This window comes from Hypanus sabinus, chromosome 13, assembly GCF_030144855.1.
Source record: "Hypanus sabinus isolate sHypSab1 chromosome 13, sHypSab1.hap1, whole genome shotgun sequence".
Classification (NCBI taxonomy): Eukaryota; Metazoa; Chordata; class Chondrichthyes; order Myliobatiformes; family Dasyatidae; genus Hypanus; species Hypanus sabinus.
The window spans coordinates 46,537,981-46,557,845 of record NC_082718.1 but is presented as its reverse complement, the minus strand read 5'-3'; the positions used below and the strand labels follow the sequence as shown (position 1 = coordinate 46,557,845).

Genomic DNA, 19,865 nt, shown 5'->3' with positions numbered 1-19,865 from the left:
TAAAGATGGGATCTTTTCTCCAGTACTCTACCCACATTCAACATTAAACTGACTTGACTCAAACTTATTCAGTGCATCCCTCAGGCTGCTGTTTAGCTCATCACTACTCACAACCAACTATTTCCATTCCCACAAGACCATGACAATTCCATGAGATTTTGGGGCAAGAACATGAGAAGGTGGGTAAATATGCAGACAACTAGAATCACACACAGGTCTGTAGATGGAGTAGAAAAAAAAATGGGGCCAGATTTGCTCAGGAGTCAAGGCCCACAGCAGGACAGGGATCAGACTGGAGACCAAGGCACTGCTGGGAAAGTAGATGGATGTGGCTGAGGTTTGGAGTGAAAATCTGAGTTGAGATGTTCATGAAGGATTGTAAGTGTGCAAGATCAAGCAATGAGAAGATGATCTGTGGTCTGAAGAAACATTAGACAGGATATCTGTGATTATCTGTGCATCACTCTATCCAAGTGACACAATGTGACCAATGAGAATAGCAAGTACTGTGTTTTATCCTCATGGCAGCAGTAGGTAACCTGAAACTCACCTCGAAGGGTTTTGTCCTCATGAGGCTTAACCCTTATACAGTAGATGAAGAGCAAAATAAAAGTACTCTCACTGATATGGCCAAGTATCACAATAACTCAGGAGTACTCAACACCACTGAAAACAAAGCAGCTAAACAAATTAGTCTTAAATATCAAGTGCCTTCACCACTTGTGTACTATTATCCAAAGCATATTATCACCAGCAGCTCCCAAGCATATAATTATCCATGCAAAGAAAGAACTTGGTATAATCACTACCAGAGATTACACAAATATGATAACATTTTATGCATTCTTCATAGCCATAGGATGAAAAGCACTGAGGACAGGCTCAATGCAGCAGACTGCTGCGGAAGCATCTGCTCAAGCACAAATTAAGATGGATGATAAGCACTTGCATGGTCAGCGGTGTTAACATCATTATACCAAAAATTACTTAAACAAAAATTGTGTGAACTGAATACACGAATACGTACAACTCTGCCTGTCCCAGTCCTTACTCTCTGCTCAAAATATCTGGACCCCATGTTTTCTTTAAAATCACTCAGCTCACTTTAAAATGTATAACTTTACTGTGCAACAATTTTTTTTTAAATTGTGAATCAAGTGTGCTGGGATGAACAATAAAGTGTAAGTAGTGTGGAAAATCTACCTGTTTGGCACCCATGCTGAGAATGAACGATAATTGGTGTTGTATTGCAATGGTCATCTGAAAGGAGTCGAGAATATGTGGACATCACTATGCAGGTCAGAAGTTCTAACTATGCAGAACCATTAACCCAACCGGTAAAGTTCCTGTATGATCTCAAAAATGACGTTAATCCATTACTCAAGTTTCTGATAAAAATTACAAAGAGGTGACCTCCTATACTGTGCAGAATGGAAAACATCCAGGAGACATTCAGGATTCCCTTCAGTTTTTCCTTAAAATTTGCTTACCGTCTTATACTCCGTAAGTTCCATCTGGAGTCGTGCTATTTCACCTCGGAGTGCATTGATTTGTTGGCTTGCCCTATCCTGGTTAACCATCACTTTATTTTTGATGTTTCGTGCACGATTTGCATACTTCAATGTGTTCAAAGTTTCCATGAAATCACGATCTGATGGACCAACACAGGCGATCATAACCGTCTGGCTGCAAAAGAAAACTCGATTTACTATTGAAATACATCTCCTAGATCTCATGCAGGATGTTTGAAAACATCTGTTTAAGTACCCAACTAATAAAGCAATGCAATAAAATCAGCAATGTCACTTAAACAAAGTACAACTTGCCATTACTATATCATAGTAACTGGATTAAAAAATTAAAAGTAATTTCCACTCAAGTGATTCAGTATCTTACAACTGTTAATATGCATATCGTTTTAACTTATTTGAACACACACCGCCTAACAGATTTAGAATACTGGCAGGCTATAGAAATACTTCCACCATAAAAGATCTTTTGACAGAGCTTCTACAAATCCCAACCAGCCAGATAATTTGAGACTGAGCTATACAGCAAGGAAAAGATGGCGGGGAATTATTTACCAAGTCGCTATTTGTAAGCTGCTTGATTGCACATCAGTTTTGGCAGAATTCTCCATTCCTGGTTATTGATAGCAACCCTCTATCACCTGCCTAGCATTTTTATTTGATCATTTAGTGCAATATACAAGTTTAACATTCCAGATAGTTCACCTGGAACTAATAGGTATTCCTATCCAATGCATATACAATTACATTTTGCACAATATCATGGGCTGATGGATTTGTCCGATGCTGTATTGTTCTACGTTTATAGTTTAGAAATTTTACCCAAACATACAATTGGAACGGAGGCACTTTTAACTATGTGATGTCATAATAACTTAAAAGATATGCTCCGGTTGTAATAAAGCCTTTAAAGCATAGAACAGAATACTGCAGCACAGGAACAGGCTCTTTGACCTATGATGTGCTGAACTAATTAAAGAATGTCTAATTACAGTGGTTCTCAAAAATTTTGGGTTACTGTCCTCTTGCTTTCCAGACCACATCCCCAGCACCCATGCTCCTTCTTCAGCCATTATATAAAAACAATGAAGAATTTTGATTAATGATCCATATTAAAGAAAATTGGAACTGCAGATTCAAAGCAGTGACAAATAATTACAAAAATTATTCAAATCTATATAAAACTACAAATGATTTAGTTAGTGAAAACAATTCTCATCAATTTTAAGAGAGTACATTAGTTGTCCAACTATTTACTTCACTGCTTTTTCACATTTCAATGAGATGGATGGGCTTGGTGCAGTGATATCAGCTTCTCAATATCAGGCTGAATGTCACGCAGGAGTCTCAGACCCCCACATTCAGTAATTTGCAGTCTGTTTCATCACTCTGAAAGAAGTTGGCCAAATGCTTGCACTGGGACCCCGTTCCACTAAGTATGATATTCGAAAGGCAATAAAGAGCATCTTAACCGTTTTCCACAGTGCAGGGTGGTGGTTCAGAGATTTCTTTCTGCAACCAAAGTCTTGATGTTTCATTTTTGAACCTCAGCTTCAGTTCAAAGTCTTTTTGTAGTGAATTAAATTCTTCCTACTGAGTTCCTCCAGCAATTTGTGTGTGTGTTGCTTGGATTTACAGCATCTGCAGATTTTCTCTTGTTTATCATTCATTAATAATGGGCCATGTTATCCTTTATTTCTTTGGTCATTACACTAGATGCAGCACCAATGACATTCCAAATGAGATCAATTTTATAGTTTTAGAAATACTCAAAATATCTAGACTCTTAAAGCTTGTCATTAGGAACCTAATTAGCTACCTGCTGAATTTTCCATTGATACAGGAATGTTACATGGTGCCCATTCATTAGGTTTTTCTTAAAGAGAAAATTCAACAAATTTAGAAATATTAACTAGAAATATTGACTGAACTTGATTTTAATTCAAGTCAGATGAACATTAATAATATACTGTAATTACTTTAAATGTTTTTCTTTACCCAAATGACTTACTTGCTACACAAAAAGGTACCGAAATTCAACATGTACTATTTTTAAGCCTCCTGAAAACCTAAGAGGAAAATTATATCTTGTTTGAATGACAATTTCTTTTCAAATTTCAACATTACTATGTTGTTATATATCCAGTCTGCTTTCTAAAACCTCAATAAATTAATTGATTGTATGTTAGGATCCTTCATGGAAAGGAATAATGAAGAGGATATCCTGTCATTGTCAATAATTTTCAACTTGATTGAAGTCCTCCTAGACAAGAGTTCCACAATTCATTACCTACTTGGTAGATATCCACAATGTACAATTGGGTATGCATTAATACAAATAGATGATCATTTTGAATACAAGGTCATGAGAATAGTTCAGGTCACAAAATTAAGATCTAATAATGATAGGCTTATAAGCTCAAGCACTTTCGAAAGTTTGACAGCAATTGCTTAAAATGAGCAGATGTTCTTTCAATTTCAGCAACATAAAAATATAATCTTGCCATCACCCAACCTTCTCTCATAAAAGAATCACAAAGTAGGCATAAAGCACCATTAAAATGATCTAATCAATCTCCAGCGAATACCTACCTATTACCCCCCAAAGAATCTTGCAGCAATCGGGTTAGTTTCGAGTCTCTATAAGGCACATGAGTTACTCGCTTACTTTTATCACCAAGTGCACTGATGACATTTCCAAGGGCCAACTGAAAAACAAGTTTTATAACTGACCAATTAATGTTTTCAAGAAAAAAGGCCAGAGTTACAAAGGTGCATTTTTATCCAAGAATTATTTTGTTTGCCATTAACATTTTTTAAACTCAAGACAAATAGCAATGGAAATGAATAAGCACACATTTGGTAATTAAAACCACATGGTCAGGATTAATTACTGTAAGCAAACTTGACTGGACAAACAAGTAAACAGTTTCAGCGATATAAATTTCAATACAAGGACTTTCTAGACATGAGAATATCAGGAACAAGACAACAAGTCATGATTGAAGGTTCCATCGCAGTGGTATGAAAATATCTATATCAATGATATTGTTCAAGATTGTTCCACTGTCAGCGTCATCTTGCAGCAAAGACTGGCAGAGTCAGCAATTTTTATGACACTATTAGAGGGGCTGGGAAAGTTTTCATAGCCAATATTACTAAACTAAGTTTAACATTAACTACACATTACTGTTTATAGAAACTTCTTCACGAATTGATTGCTGTGTTTCTCGTGTAAAAATAGTGACTATAATTTGAAGATATTGCCTGGACTGTTATTCACATTTATTTTAAATCTTGGATCCGGTGTAGTTTCATAAATTTGCATGTAATTACAACATCGTCTTCCCAATACTAAATAGCAACAGTTTTTTCAAGCTTTCCCTCACAGATCCGTTTATACAGCTGGTAATTAATATAAAAAGAAGAAATTCTGCAGATGCTGTAAATCTAAAGTGATATAGACAAAGTGCTGGAGGAACTCAGCAGGTCAGGCAGAATCCATGGAAATGAACAAGCAGTCAAGATGTTGGGTCAAGACCCTTCTTCGGGACTGGAAGGGGGAAGATGTCAGAATAAAAAGTTGGGGGGGGGGGAGAGGAGAAGAAGGCTAGCTAGAAGGTTTTAGATGATGCCACATGGGTGGGAAAGGTAAAGGGCAGGAGAGGAGAGTGGACTACAGGAGAAAAGGAAGGAGGATGGGCACCAAGGGGAGGTGATAGGCAGATTAAGGAAAGGTAAGAGGCTCGAGTGGAGAATAGAACAGGGGAGGGGAAGGACTTTTTTTTAAACCGGAAGGAGAAATTGATATTTATGCTGTCTGGTTGGAGGCTACCCAGACTGAATATAGGGTGTTGTTCCTCAATCCTGAGCGTGGCTTCATGGTACAACAAGAGGCCATGGACCAACGAGAATGGAAATCTGAATCTGAAATAAAATGTTTGGCCACTGGGAAACTCTACTTTTGGCGGATGGTGTGGAAATGCTCGACGATGCAGTCCCCCAATTTATGACAGGTCTCATCGAAGTAGTTGAGGCAGCATTGTAGGTACCAATTACAATAGATGATCCCAGCAGATTCGCAGGTGATGCGTTGCCTCACCTGGAAAGACTGTGTGAGGCACTGAATGGAGGTGAGGGAAGTGGTGAATGGGCAAGTGTAGCACTTTGTCGGCTTTCATGGCTAAGTGCCGGAACAGAGAATACTGGGGTGGGACGAATGGACAAGGGAATTTCACCCAAGGCAACTGACCCTGTGAGAAACCAACAAAAATCCAGGTACCAAACATCTAACCTTGTCACATAATTTTCATTTAAAAAAAAGTGTTTCTATATGTATTTAATTTGTACATCATACCAACACCAGTAAAACTTTGTCTGTTTAACCACATTTCAACATAATTTGCACACAATATAGATATTGTCTGTTCAAGCTTACAACTCTCAACTGTGACCATATATGACAGTACTATTTTCAAAGCATAACTCAACATGTACTTACTAGACCACAGTTAATTGAAATTCCTTCCTTTGCTCGTTCTCCAGTTGCTCCTGTACGCTTCAGTCGTTCTGATCCTGCGAGGTCAACAAAATGGAACTTGGCCGTCAAGGTTTCAAACTCGTTCATTTCTCTTGATTCATTAATTAATTTGTTATCTATCATTTCATCCTGAAAAAAAATCCAAAACAGTTAATTTGTGTCAATTTGAAATATGAAGAAATGTAGCACAATTAAGAACTTCAAATTGAGCTGTGCAAATTGCCTTAAATTATAATGTTATCAATTCCGATTTATAGGTGATAACTGGACAGCATACTCGCAGCAAATTCATTTCTCATATTTTGTGCATTTGATTCTCTATACTACTAACACCTGCATCCCACAAACCCAACTATATACAGTGTCATGCAAATGATTAGGGATACCACTGGTCAAAATTTCTGTTACTGTGAATAGTTATGTCTGTAGAAGATGAACTGATCTCCAAAAGTCATAAAGCAAAAGAAGAAACATTATTTTCAACATTTTAAGCAAGATTAGTGTATCACTTTTGTACAATTTTAGAGTGGGAAAAAAAAAGGAAAGGAGAACCATACAAAAGTTTGGGCACCCCAAGACATTTGAGCTCTCAGATAACTTTTACCAAGGTCTCAGACCTTAATTAGCTTGTTAGGGCTATGGCTTGTTCACAGTCATCATTAGGAAAGGCCAGATGATATTTAAGAACTTTTTAAAAGCTATTTATTAATGCTTTTTGAGAGGGTGATTTTAGATGCATATCATATTTATACTGAGTTAAATACTGTATGTAATTAGTTTTGCTACAATAAGTGTATGGGACACTGGAAAAATGTTGAATTTCCCCTTGGGGATGAATAAAGTATCTATCTATCTATACAAATTTCAAAGCTTTAGAAATAAATACTCTGTTGCCTAGCACTCTGAAAACTAAAATAAATGATGCCCACAAAGCAGGAGAAGGCTATAAGATGATAACAAAGCGTTTTCAGGTAGCTGTTTCCTCAGTTCCTAATGTAATTAAGAAATGGCAGTTAACAGGACTGGTGGAGGTCAAGTTGAGGTCTAGAAAACCAAGAAAACTTGCCGAGAGAACTGCTCATAGGATTGCTAGAAAGGCAAATCAAAACCCCTGTTGGACTGCAAAAGCCCTTCAGGAAGATTTAGCAGACTCTGGGGTGGTGGTGCACTGTTCTACTGTGCAGCAACACCTGCACAAATATAACCTTCATGGAAGAGTCATCAGAAGAAAACCTTTCCTTTGTCCTCACCACAAAATTCAGCATCAGAAGTTTGCAAAGGAACATCTAAACAAGCTTGGTGCATTTTGGAAACAAGTCCTGGGGACTGATGAAGTTAAAATAGAACTTTTTGGCTGCTATGAGCAAAGGTATGTTTGCACAAAAAAGGGTGCAGAATTTCAAAAGAACACCTCTCCAACTGTTAAGCACGGGGGTAGATCGATCATGCTTTGGGCTTGTGTTGCAGCCAGTGGCATGGGGAACATTTCACTTAGAGGGTAGAATGAATTCAATTAAATACCAGCAAATATTGGAAGCAAACATCACGCCGTCTGTAAAAAAGCTGATGATGAAAAGAGGATGGCTTCTACAACAGGATAATGATCCTAAACACACCTCAAAATCCACAATGGACTACCTCAAGAGGCGCAAGCTAAATGTTTTGCCATGGCCCTCACAGTTCCTCATCATCGAAAATCTGTGGATAGACCTCAAAAGAGCAGTGCATGCAAGACAGCCCAAGAATCTCACAATAACTAGAAGCCTTTTGCAAGGAAGAATGGGCAAAAATCCCCCAAACAAGAATTGAAAGACTCTTAGCTGGCTACGGAAAGCATTTACAAGCTGTGACACTTGCCAAAGGGGGTGCTACTAAGTACTGACCATGCAGGGTCTCCAAACGTTTGCTTGCCACTGTATTTTTAAAATCAAGTAAAAAGGAAGCCTCATTTGGAAATCATTATTTTCAATGACCACATTAAAGATGTTCTTAGGATCCTCTGGTTCACTTAAAACATTAAACAAGAAATTTAAAAAATAATATACAAATTCAATTTTAATTGCTGCCAATTTTATCAAGGCTCAAATATGTTTAGCCTGAACATGGTACAACCTTCAGGACTCAGTTCAATGCATATGAACTTGCATTACCCATAAACATAATTTTCTCTTCTAATTGTCCTTCTTAATCAAACAGGCAGATGCACTAACAGAATCACTATGGCAACCCTAGACTCATCCATCAGAAATATTTCCTTTATCCTTCCCCATCTTCTCTCCAACATAAATCTAACCTGCTTTATCACTTTCACAGTTTTGACAAAGGCTCTTAAGCCTGATATATTAACCACATTTCTCTTTCCACAGTCACTCTGAAACTGCTGAATGTTTCCAGCATTATGTTATAATTTCAAAGTCAGTGGACTTCTTTTGATTTTCAAAAGTTTATATATCTTTCCCATCTACCTTAAGGTAACATACACACAGTGGCCATTTTATTAGGTATATGTGCTGAGTCCTGGATTGTCTTCTATTGCTGTAGCCCATCCACTTCAAGGTTCAACATTCTGTGCATTCATTGATGCTCTTCAAAACACCACTGTTGTAATGCGTGGTTATTTGAGTTATTGTCACCTTCCTGTCAGCTTGGCTATTGTAACCAGTCTAACTATTCATCTTTGACCTCTGTCATTAACTAGACATTTCCATCCACAAAAGTGCTGCACTGGATGTTTTTTCTCATCATTCTCTGTAAACTCTAGAGGCTGTTGTGTGCGAAAATCCCAGGAGATCAGTAGTGTCTGAGGTACTCAAAACATACTGACCAGCAATAACAATCATTCCACGGCCAAAGTCACTTAAGATCACATTTCTTCCCCATTCCAATGTTTGGTCTGAACAACAAATGAATCTTTTGAACATGTCTGCATGTTTTATATATTAAGTTGCTGCCACATGATTGACTGATTAGGTATTTGCAATAACAAAGTATACAGGTGTAACTAATAAGGTGGTCACTGATGTAAATAATCCCATATTTCCCCAAATTGTACATAATCACTTCTCTTTAATCTATACAGCATTTAAGTTCCAAAGGCATAAAACAGTATTGCCTATTTTCTTTTATCTATAATTTTTAAAAAAAAATCATTGCAGCTTTAATTTTATTATCTGAACAAGACAGAAAGCTACATATTAGTCTCCACTAAAAACTTGTAAAATACAATTCACAGAACAGATTTAATTTTCCTAAGTAACAACACTGTAAATGAAGAGAAATAAAGAAAAATAAAGTTGAATAAAAATAGCAACAAATTTGATCATATTAATAACTGACAGATGTTAGGAACTTACATTATCAATTTTGATGCAGACACGCATCTGACAGATATGTATTGTGAAAATAGCATGGGACCGAGAACTCTGAACATTCATCTGGGTGCTAGCAGTTGTACGAGAAAGAGCTCCCAGTTTAAGGCATTGCAACATCTACAAAACAAAGGAGAATAGATATCAGATCATAAATCTGGCAAACAAGTCTTTTCAGCACTGCTCTGCTCATGGTAGTTGTTTTACCAAAAACAAGTAATATTTAATTTATAAAAACACAAGATGCCGGCAGAACTCAGCATGCCAGACAGCAGCTATGGGAGGAGGTAGTGACAACGTTTCGGGCCAAAACCCCAAATATTTAATTTATGTTTTAATTTAAAAATATAATTTTCCCTTTTGTGATCACTCTTTACCAGTGGGCTCAACAATTGGTGATGAAGGGGTAGTATATGTATTAAGGTTCAATGAAAAATGAATCCCTTAAAAATAGTATATTATTTCTATATCTGTAGAAAAGTTAGGGTGTGATTTGGACCATTTGCTAATGGTGCTTCTCTTTACTATGTAGGAAAAATGCTATATGTTTTGTTACCAGTCCTTATCGGTTGATCAAAGGTGGAGAGGGTCAGCAATTTAAATTCTTTGGTGTTATCCTTTCAGTGGACCTGTCCTGGGCCCAGCACATGTGCAATTATGAAGAAAGCACGGCAATGCTTCTACTTCCTTAGAAGTTGGCAAAAATTCAGCATGACATCTAAAACTTTGACGAATTCTATAGGTGAGGACACTCACTTTCCAGGTTATGCTCTCTTCCCACTGTTACCACCAGAAAGGAGTTATAGGAGCTTGAGAAGTCACACAATCAGGTTCAGGAACAATTGTTACCCCTCAACTATCAGGTTCTTAAATGAGAGGGGATAACTTCACTCAACCTCATTTGGCCCATCACCAAACTGTTCTCACACCCACAACCTGTGGACTCACTTTTAAGGATTCTTAATCACATGTTCTCAATATTTACTTATTTTTTTTCCTTTTGTGTTTGCAGTTTGCTTTTTTTGGCACGGTGTTTGTTCACCCTACAAGATTCTGTTGGTCTTTGGAACATTTAATATATTTCAATACATACTGTATGATACTCAAAAATAAAAAAAATTACAAGACATGTTATTCAAATGAGAGGACATTCAAAAACCTTTGCAAAAATCAATAACATCCCAAGGTCTATTTGTATATAGTCAATGTTTTACAAATTTGCTGTACAGTACAGTGCACTTATTTTAATAGAATCGTTCATTTTTGTCTCTTTCTTCAGTTTTAAAACTTTTAGCAACATCAGAACTTAGCATCTGCAAGGGTGCTGAAAATTTAGATTGACATCAGCAATTTCACATCCAAATCTACAAGCAGCACCTGGAGATCTTTCACTACCAAATTCACTTTTCCAAGGTTCCACTCAGTCACATGAACACTGATCCACATGGGGCTCATCACTGTCCAATTAGTCTCAAAGTCTGCATCCAAATTGATGTTTGAAGTAAAAACACAGTGATTTGCCTTTGAGAATTGATTGTCAATTGATTGAGAATCATTATCTGAGGTACTCTGGAGATTTTTTTCTCTTTGATCTCAACAAAACCTTGTTTAAATTCCCTTAAGATACATGACCAGCAGTTGTCCCAGAACTTAATTTCAGATTTCCAGCATCAACAGTACTTTGATTCTGCATTCAGTCTTCTTCGTTGCCAATTTGCTGATGTACACTGGAATCATCATATGCTGTTACACATGCCGAAACATTATTTAACAACATTCAACAAATATTTGTATTTGAGAAACAAAAATACGGCAAGAAGTTGCAAAACCAAAAAGTAATGCACCTCAAAAATTCATAATGGTAAACAAGCAAATCGGAATAGCCCCAAAACTCTCTATTTATGGAGCAGGTTAAAACACAAATCAGATGCTATGCAATACAGTTTCTACAAGGAAAGATACAATAGGAAATATGTACAGAAGGTGACACTGTCAGAACAAATGCAAAAGAGGTGGCATTTGCATTGCGGATGCAGATTTCTTATAATTCAGTGTCTTATTTAAGACAATATTTGGTTAAGGTATTTGTTTTAATTCATTGAGGTTGAATGGAATGTTGCTCCTAACTACAAGTGTGCTCACTTGAATTGCTCCTGTAATGTCACTAAACAAATCAAGTAAGTTTGCCTTCCACAATCTGAAGGGACCATTCCATCTGCACCATCTTGACTTAGGCTACATCCACACTAGACCAGATATTTTGAAAATGCCGGTTTCGCATAAAAACAATAGGCATCCAATACTAGGCATTTGTAAAAATATCTCCTTCCACATTGAAATAGAGATTTCAGCAAATCTCCTCCTACTGGTCATGCGCAGGACACATCTACCGAAAACAAGACACATGTTTGGTGTCGAATCTTGCCGTGAAAGACTTGGTGCACGTTTGTTCAGTTACAGACTAGAAAAACTTAAGCTACAGGCAGCAGTTGGCTCTTGCGCAGGAGGACTTAAAACTGAAAAAAAACACAAATACTGCAGCATATGGAGGCAACCGACAGGGAGTTCAAGGACAGTATGACCCGGCAGATGACGAACATTGAAAAAACTGATGAACCCTGTTGCATTAATAAAGTACCTTGTTAAATGTATAAAACGTGTCAGCATCAGTATTATCTTGTATTTCCATACAATGTTACATTAGGCTGTTACACATCTATTGTCAGAGAAGTACTTGCATAAATAGGTAAACCATCTTCATACAAGCAAGGACAGAAAACAGGGCAAAGTGAGTATACTTATTTATTCAATAAGTTATGGGTCAAAGTATTTGGTGAGTACATTTCTAGCTCTTTTGGTGTCAGTTTCGTTGCCATCTCTTCTGAAATTGTTAGGTTGCGTTCAGGAAAACAATGAAATGGTGCACTGCCATCTGACAGCGTTTTCAGATTTCTCCGGTTACCCCATCCACACTGATCTGCTCAAGCAGCATTTTCAAAATTACACACCTTGGACAGCGTTTCTGAAAAGCTCCGGTTTTGGGGGATGAAAACACCATTTTAGTGTGGACGAAGGATAAAAACGAAGAGAAAAAGCTTCGGTAACGGATTTATCCGGTGTAGTGTGGACATAGCCTTACTCCGTATCACCCCTTTCACTCCTTTGTATTTTTATCTCTTAACTTCTCATACGTATGTTGCAAACACACCCAATAGGTAGAAAGGATTTAATCAAATTCATTAAGCTTTCGTTATTCAAGACAACGTATTCTCTGCCATGAACAACCACACATTACAGCTCATCGAATTCAGTTACCTGTACCTTTAACTGTTCATTATGTTCTCAATCGTGCTTCTAACTCCTAAACCATTACAATAATGTTCAAAGCAACCTTATTGTAAAAACTGGTACATTTCACCCTTAAAGAAACAAAACTGTATTCAGCAACATCAAGGAATTCTCATTTTCCTCTCTTCTAAAACCAGCTTCCTTTAAAAGACCGAGTATTATCAGCAATGTTTCTTCCACCATCAACTCCTCTGTCATTTATATCATTCTTGCCTTCCACTAAGGGTTTTCCCTTTTGGATATTTCTTCCTTTACTTGCTTCCCTCATTTCAGTTACTCAAATCTCGTACTTTTTACAACTTGAGTGTCTCACATCTGAGCTATGTCTCTGCACGAGCTGCAGCTGTCCAAGAGCTTGGTATTTAATTTTGGAATTCTAGCATTGACCATATTTTGATTTTGCATTCAGTTTTCTTGGTTGATCCCAGATTTTTTTCTTGTTCTGCATATGCATACATCTTACAATTCAGTTGCTTCTCCAAGTTAATATCAGGTTCAAAGCTGTTGACTACTAATGAAAAAAATTTAAGCTGAATTCACCAAATCGCAAATAATGGCACATCAAAATTTTAGAGTTGTACATCGTTTGAGTGATGTCCTTTTTCTCCACCCCCGATGTTAGTACAATGAATAGAAACTAATTTTGAAATCAACAATATTGATATTTCAGTACAATTTCCTTCGCATTTCTTGTTCAAGTAGCTGATAGTCACATCAGATATGATAGCCTGACTCTTCTGAACATCGGGAAGAGCATTTACCCACTACGCGCCCCTTTTCTACATTGGGAACCCCTGCTTACATGGGAGGCCATTTATTACAATGCCACTACCTCGGAAGTGGCACTAGAGGCATGGGAGAAGGACCGGTATCCTGGTGAGGTTGAGACAGTGTGCTGATCAGTTGCCGCTCCCTAGAATACACCTAGCTAATGTTCAGTCCCTGGACAATAAGCTGTGTGAACTGAGAGCCAGAATTTCCTACCAACGGGAAACAAAAGAATGTAATATTTTGTGCTTCATGAAGACCTGGCTGATGGAGGAGATAACGGATCATGCTATCGAGCCCTCTGGGTTCTCCCTGTTCCGGGTTGAACCTCTTTGGGAAGAACAAAGGCGGATATGCTTCATGGTCAATAATGCTCGGTGTAACCCCTTGGTGTGTGCATGCCCTCAAATCCTTTTGTTCCCCAAACCTGGAGTACCTTGTGCTGCTGTGTGGACCCTTCTGGCTGCCTAGGGAGTTATTATCACAGCTATGCATATTCCATCACAGGCTGAAACTGACCTGGCTCTCAAGGAACTGTACGAGACCATCAGCACCCTGGAGACTGCATACCCAGAGGCTGCTTTCATCATCGCCGGTGGCTTTAATACAGTGCCACTGTAGAAAGTCTCTCTGAAGTTTTTTCCAACACATCCAGGTGAGCACATGGGGAGATAGCATACTCGACCACCGCTACTCTCCCTTCTGCAATGCTTAAAGCACTCCTTCGTCCACCACTTGGCAAGTCCGATCACCTCTCCATCTTGCTTCTGCCGATATACAGGCAGAAGCTGAAACAAGGGTGGCCATTTTAAAAACTGTCAACTGCTAGTCTCCATGCTGCAGGACTGCTTTGATGAAGTCTTCCATGATGAGGATGTCTACTGAGCTTCATCCAGAATTGCACTGAGGATGTTGTCCGCCAGAAATTGGTCAGGTTCTCTCCAAACCAGAAACCCCCGATGAACAGTTCCGTGCGAGCAGCATATGTCATGTGACACAGAGCTTATATTGCCAGTAATCAGCAGCTACGATCTGCTTAAAGTCATCAAGGCAGCGAAACGACAGAACAGGGAGAACATCCAGACACAACCCTCCACCAATAACACACACAGCTTATAGCAATGTCTGCACACCATCACAGATTTCAAAGCCAAGAGCAGTGGTGTTGCCAACATTGCTGCCTCTCTCCCAGATGAGAAAAATCTTTTTTTTCCAATACACTTGGCTGAATATCGCCAACACTGACCCACTGAAACAAATTCACCTTAGTCATCTCTGAGGCTGAAATACGCAGGTGTTTCCATTGAGCGACAGTCGCTAGGCTACGGGATTGGACGGCGTCCCAGGGCAGGTACTCAGGATATGCGTGGCACAACTGGCAGGTGTGTTTACAGACATTTTTAATCTCTCCCTCTCCAGTCTCCCTGTGTAGTGCCTTCCTGCTTCACAACATCCACCAAGACCAAGTCTGAATGACTGGAGTCCTGTTGCAGCCACTTCAATAATAAGCAAACATTTTGAGAGGCTGGTCAAGGACTACATCTGCAGCATGCTGACACCCATACTGGACCCCCTACAATTCGCCTGCCAACACAACCGATCGACAGATGACACAATAGCCATAGCTCTTCACACCATCCTTACACACCTGAATAAGAGGGATGCTTATGTGAGAATGCTCTTCTTGGACTACAGTTTAGCATTTAACACCATAATTTCCTGCAGGCTTAACAAGAAGTTCTGAGATCCTGGCCTTCACCCTGCCTTGTGCAGCTGGATCCTGGACTTCCGGACAGATTGGCGCAAGGTGGTAAGAGCAGGTTTCCTCACCTCTACCCCTTAACACAGGTGCACTGTAGGACTTTATCCTTAGCACCCTCCTTTACTCTCTGTATACCCAAGACTGTGTTGTCACCCACAGCTCCAATCTGCGAATTAAAATTGCTGATGATACTACATTGATTGGCCGTATCTCAAATAATAATGAGGCTATCTACAGAGAAGTCATCACCCTGACACACAGTTGTCAAGAAAACAAACTCTCCCTCAATGCTGCAAAAACAAAGGAGCTGGTTGTGGACTACAGGAGGACTGGAGACAGGCTAATCCCTATTGACATCAATGGATCTGGGGTTGAGAGGGTGAACAGCTTTAAATTCCTCAGCTTACAAATCACCAAGAATCTCACAGGTTCTGTACACACCAGCTGTGTGGTGAAAAAAGCATATTAGAGCCTCTTTCACCTCAGACGGTTGAGTAAATTAGGCATGGGTCCTGTTACGAAATCCCGTAACTGGATCACTTACCAGCAAAGATAGAGAGGTCCGTTGAAGTCTGATGGTACTATTTTTGAAAGTATTTATTGATAAAGGGCACAAAAATAAGATGAATGCAAACATACAGATAATATACGTCGTCAATACTAAATCTAAAGTGCGGGTATAATAATAACCAATAAGAAATAGCTCTATCGTTGTCTAGGGTATAGTGTATTGTCCGATGGAAAGATAACGGTCACTGTTAGTTCGTTCACGCTGCAGCGTTTTGGGTTTAAGAGAGCGGCGGTTTAAAACTTGCCCAGGTCTTTTAGGATGCCAATCCGTTGAGTCAGGGGAGTGGGTTTCCCCGTTGTTAGCTAAAAGCTGTTTTCCGTGGTTCCAGCCACCAATTCCAGCAACGGAACTGAACGCACGTGGCCTCCTTCAGATGACTTCCTGCTGTTATGTGATCGCTTAACGTTTCTTCTGGTGCGTCTGAGGGGCTGTTCCTACAGACCCTCTTTTATCCTGACTCGCAGGGTCGTAGATGTCAATCAGGTTGGGGGTGTGCACTCTCTCCCTCAACCAGCCCACTTTGCCTGAGGGCGTTCACGTAGCATAGTATCTCAATCCACAAATTGGTCTCCAAGAGACAATGGCCATGTCCCATTGCCTTACATCGCCAGGGAAACGAGACAGTCTGCATGTCTCTTCTCCCATTTCCTGGGCCCCTTGACCCAACCCAACAGTGATCTTGCGATTCTCACAAAGGAGGGGGCTACGGACATAACAGTCCCCATATCCAAAGAACGTTTTACAGGGGCACAAATGAGAGCATCCTAGCTGGCTGTATCACTGCCTGGTATGGGAACTGTACTTTTCTCAATTGCAGGACTCTAGGGAGAGTGGCGAGGACAACCCAGCACATCTGTAGATGTGATCTTTCCACTATTCAGGAGATTTACAGAGACAGGTGTGTAAAAAGGGGCCGAAGGGTCACTGGGGACCCAAGTCACCCCAACTGCTCCAGCTGCTACCATCCAGGAAATGGTACTGCAGCATAAAGGCTAGGACCAACAGGCTCTGGGACAACTTCTTCCACCAGGCCATCAGACTGATTAATTCACGCTGACGCAGTTGTATTTTGGTTATAGTGACCACCCTGTTGTAAATACTAGTTATTACAAATTACTATAAATTGCACATTGCAATTACATCTCCATCTAAATGTGCAAAGATTTGTGTGAGTGAGATGCAAGTAATAAAGCCAATTCAATTCTTCAATTAATGATAACACATGAATAATATCTGCATATAGCTTAAATTCTGAGCTCTTCAAACATCATGGAATCTCATTTCCAAATCATTGAGAAACAAATCCGAATTAAAAGTGGTAGAAACCGTCACTTTCATGTTTCTTTAATACTGAAAAGCATGTTTAATACTTTCTCCTTCCTCAATAACAGATTAAAGCAAGTCAGAATATGTTAGGTTTAACCATCCACTATGCCATCTAACATCTGCAAAATTTAGTTTATTCCAGAATAGTTGCATAGAATAGCATAGGATAAATGGATCTCTTTGCAATTTTTTTCTCTGCAGGTCCTCAATCAAGTAAAGGCTATGCAGAGTCTATGCTGAGCATGCACATTTCACCAACTGCCGCAGTGAAGCATTATAACTGGTCTCATTGTTTGCACACAAGAACATTAAAGACACTCTTCCTGTTCACCATTATTTTCCAGTGAGTGCCACGGGACAGAACAAACAATTTAAAGCAGCATTCAATTCAGTTAAACAGAAGTAATTTGAAGAATGAAATAAATACAGTCCATCAGGACCTTCAAATAAGCAAAGGATAACCCAGTCACTTGATGGGATTTTATATATTTTGTCTTAAAGAATTGACAAAAGTACAACATGTGTGGAATGTTTTCTAAATGGGGAGCAAAATCAGCAATCAGAGGGGTAAAGGGTCTTAGGAGTCCTAATGCAGGATTCCATGAAGGTCATCCTTGCAGGTTTAGTCTGTAGTAAGGAAGACAAATGCAATGTTAATATTCATTTCATGAGCACTAGAGTACAAAAGACCACACTTGAAATATGGTGAACAGTTTTGGGTCCCTTACCTAAGAAAAGATGTGCTGGGTCTGGACAGCAAGCAGAGGAGGCTCATGAGAATAATCCCAGGAATTAAAGAGTTAACGTATGATGATCATTTGATGGCTTTGGGTTTGTACTCGCTGGAGTTTTGTAATAAAGGGGAGAATTTCATTGAAACCTATCAAATATTGAAAAGTACTAGTCATGGAGAGTGGGAAAGTCCAAGACCAGGGGTCAGAGCCTGAAAAAAATAATAATGTCCCTGTAGAACAGGGATAAGAAGGAATTTCTTTAGCTAGAGGTAGTGAATCTGTGGTATTCATTGTCTCTGATGGTTGTGGAGGCCAAGTCGCTGTGCATATTTAAAGTTGATCTTGATAGATTGTTGATTAGTAGGGGTGTCAAAGGTTACAGGAAGAAGGCAGGAGAATGGGGTTGAGGGGGAGAATAAATCAGCCATGATGAAATGGCAGAGCAGACTTGATGAGCCGAGTGGCCCAATTCTGCTCCGATGTCTTATGGTCAAAAATGCCAAAGGAAATTTTGTAAAAATCTATTTCTTGTCTAGTAATTGTCCTTCAAATAATCATTTCAGAATTGAGATGTCATGGTCGTGTAGCGGTTAGCATGACGTAATGACAGAATGTAATAAAGAGGCTGTACTTTCTCCCTGTGACTGCATGGGTTTTTTTTGAGGTATTTTGAAGTCCTTCCAATTCCAAAGACATGCATATGGATTGTAGGTTAATTGGTCACATGGGTGTAATTGGGTAGTATGGAGTCACTGGGCAAGAAGGCCGCTACCACACTTTATTCTGTGCAATTTAATAATGGTTCTTATGAAAGTAATTATCAAATGAATCTGTTTGAAACAATAAAGGATGGCAATATTTTCCATAAAAAAACAGGGAAAAGGCACTTTAAAAGCATTTTTTCTCTTGAGGAAAATGTACAAGTAAATAAGTCATGTTTAAAATGATATGCCATTTATTTCTGTTCAACACATTAGCTTAAATTAAACAATTCAAGTAATTTTGATGTCTGAAATTTAGTCCACATAATACAAAATACAATTCTCCGATCAAGATAAAAATGCTCCCCAGATACCAATTTTGCTTACCACTGATGCCTTGAATTTTAAAACAACCTCACCTCTGTTTCTGAACTTATCATACGTGTTGTTACTCCTACAGTGTAAATTCCTCCATTTGCATCTTCATGGATTTTGATGTTTGACTTTTTGTGTCTTGCCTCAAGGTCACGAATTGAATCAAACAGATCTAGAATTTCTTCATTATAAAGCTAGAAGAAATGAAAAATAATACAACTTCAAAATTTGCTTTTAAATGTCTAGTGTCAGCATAGGAAATAAGGTACTTAAAAAACTGATTAAGACTATGACACAAGATGAGGCTTGCTGGTGATTAAAACAGCTTTGTTTCGGCTGTAATTTAAGAAAAAAAGGTAAATCAATAAGCAAGGAATTCCCATTTTAAAAAAAAGCCAGATGCCTCTCGCATACATTTTTTTCTTCTGTACTATTCATTTCAACTTCAAACCTCAGTGTTATTTTTGGCTACCTCTGCTCTTTTTCCTAATTCTGAAATACTATGCCCTTCTCACACTCTTTCTTAGATCATCTTGTCCAAAGTTGCAACATAGCCTCATTTAATCCAGGCTGGCGCATTAACTCCTTGATATTTCACCTTCCTTTAACACTTTTATTTACCCAAATACAACCTAATGTTTGATGGCAATCCTAGAAACATTCTAGGTTTCTGATTATTACTTCAAAAACAATTTTCTCAACTATTTGAAGATGCAGTAAATTCTCTTTTGTTTTTAAAAAGAATATTGATTGAATTGAAATTTATCATATCAGTTGCTTACCTTTCAAAAACATGCACAACCTCCAAATCAATTCTCTAATTTACAAACCTTGAAATGTTAG

General features: G+C 38.6%; 1 protein-coding gene across 3 annotated transcripts in view; it reads right to left on the bottom strand.

Annotated features, from left to right (window-relative positions):
• Nucleotides 1-19,865, bottom strand: part of kif21a (kinesin family member 21A) — a 131,154-nt gene that overhangs the window by 73,449 nt on the left and 37,840 nt on the right. For all 3 annotated transcript variants that reach the window (XM_059987556.1, XM_059987557.1, XM_059987558.1), the window contains exons 4-8: nucleotides 19,067-19,216; nucleotides 9,423-9,557; nucleotides 6,031-6,198; nucleotides 4,122-4,237; nucleotides 1,491-1,686 (exon numbers count right to left, since the gene is read on the bottom strand). In XM_059987556.1, the coding sequence (XP_059843539.1) occupies nucleotides 1,491-1,686; nucleotides 4,122-4,237; nucleotides 6,031-6,198; nucleotides 9,423-9,557; nucleotides 19,067-19,216 (765 nt within the window). The remainder of the gene's footprint in view (nucleotides 1-1,490; nucleotides 1,687-4,121; nucleotides 4,238-6,030; nucleotides 6,199-9,422; nucleotides 9,558-19,066; nucleotides 19,217-19,865) is intronic.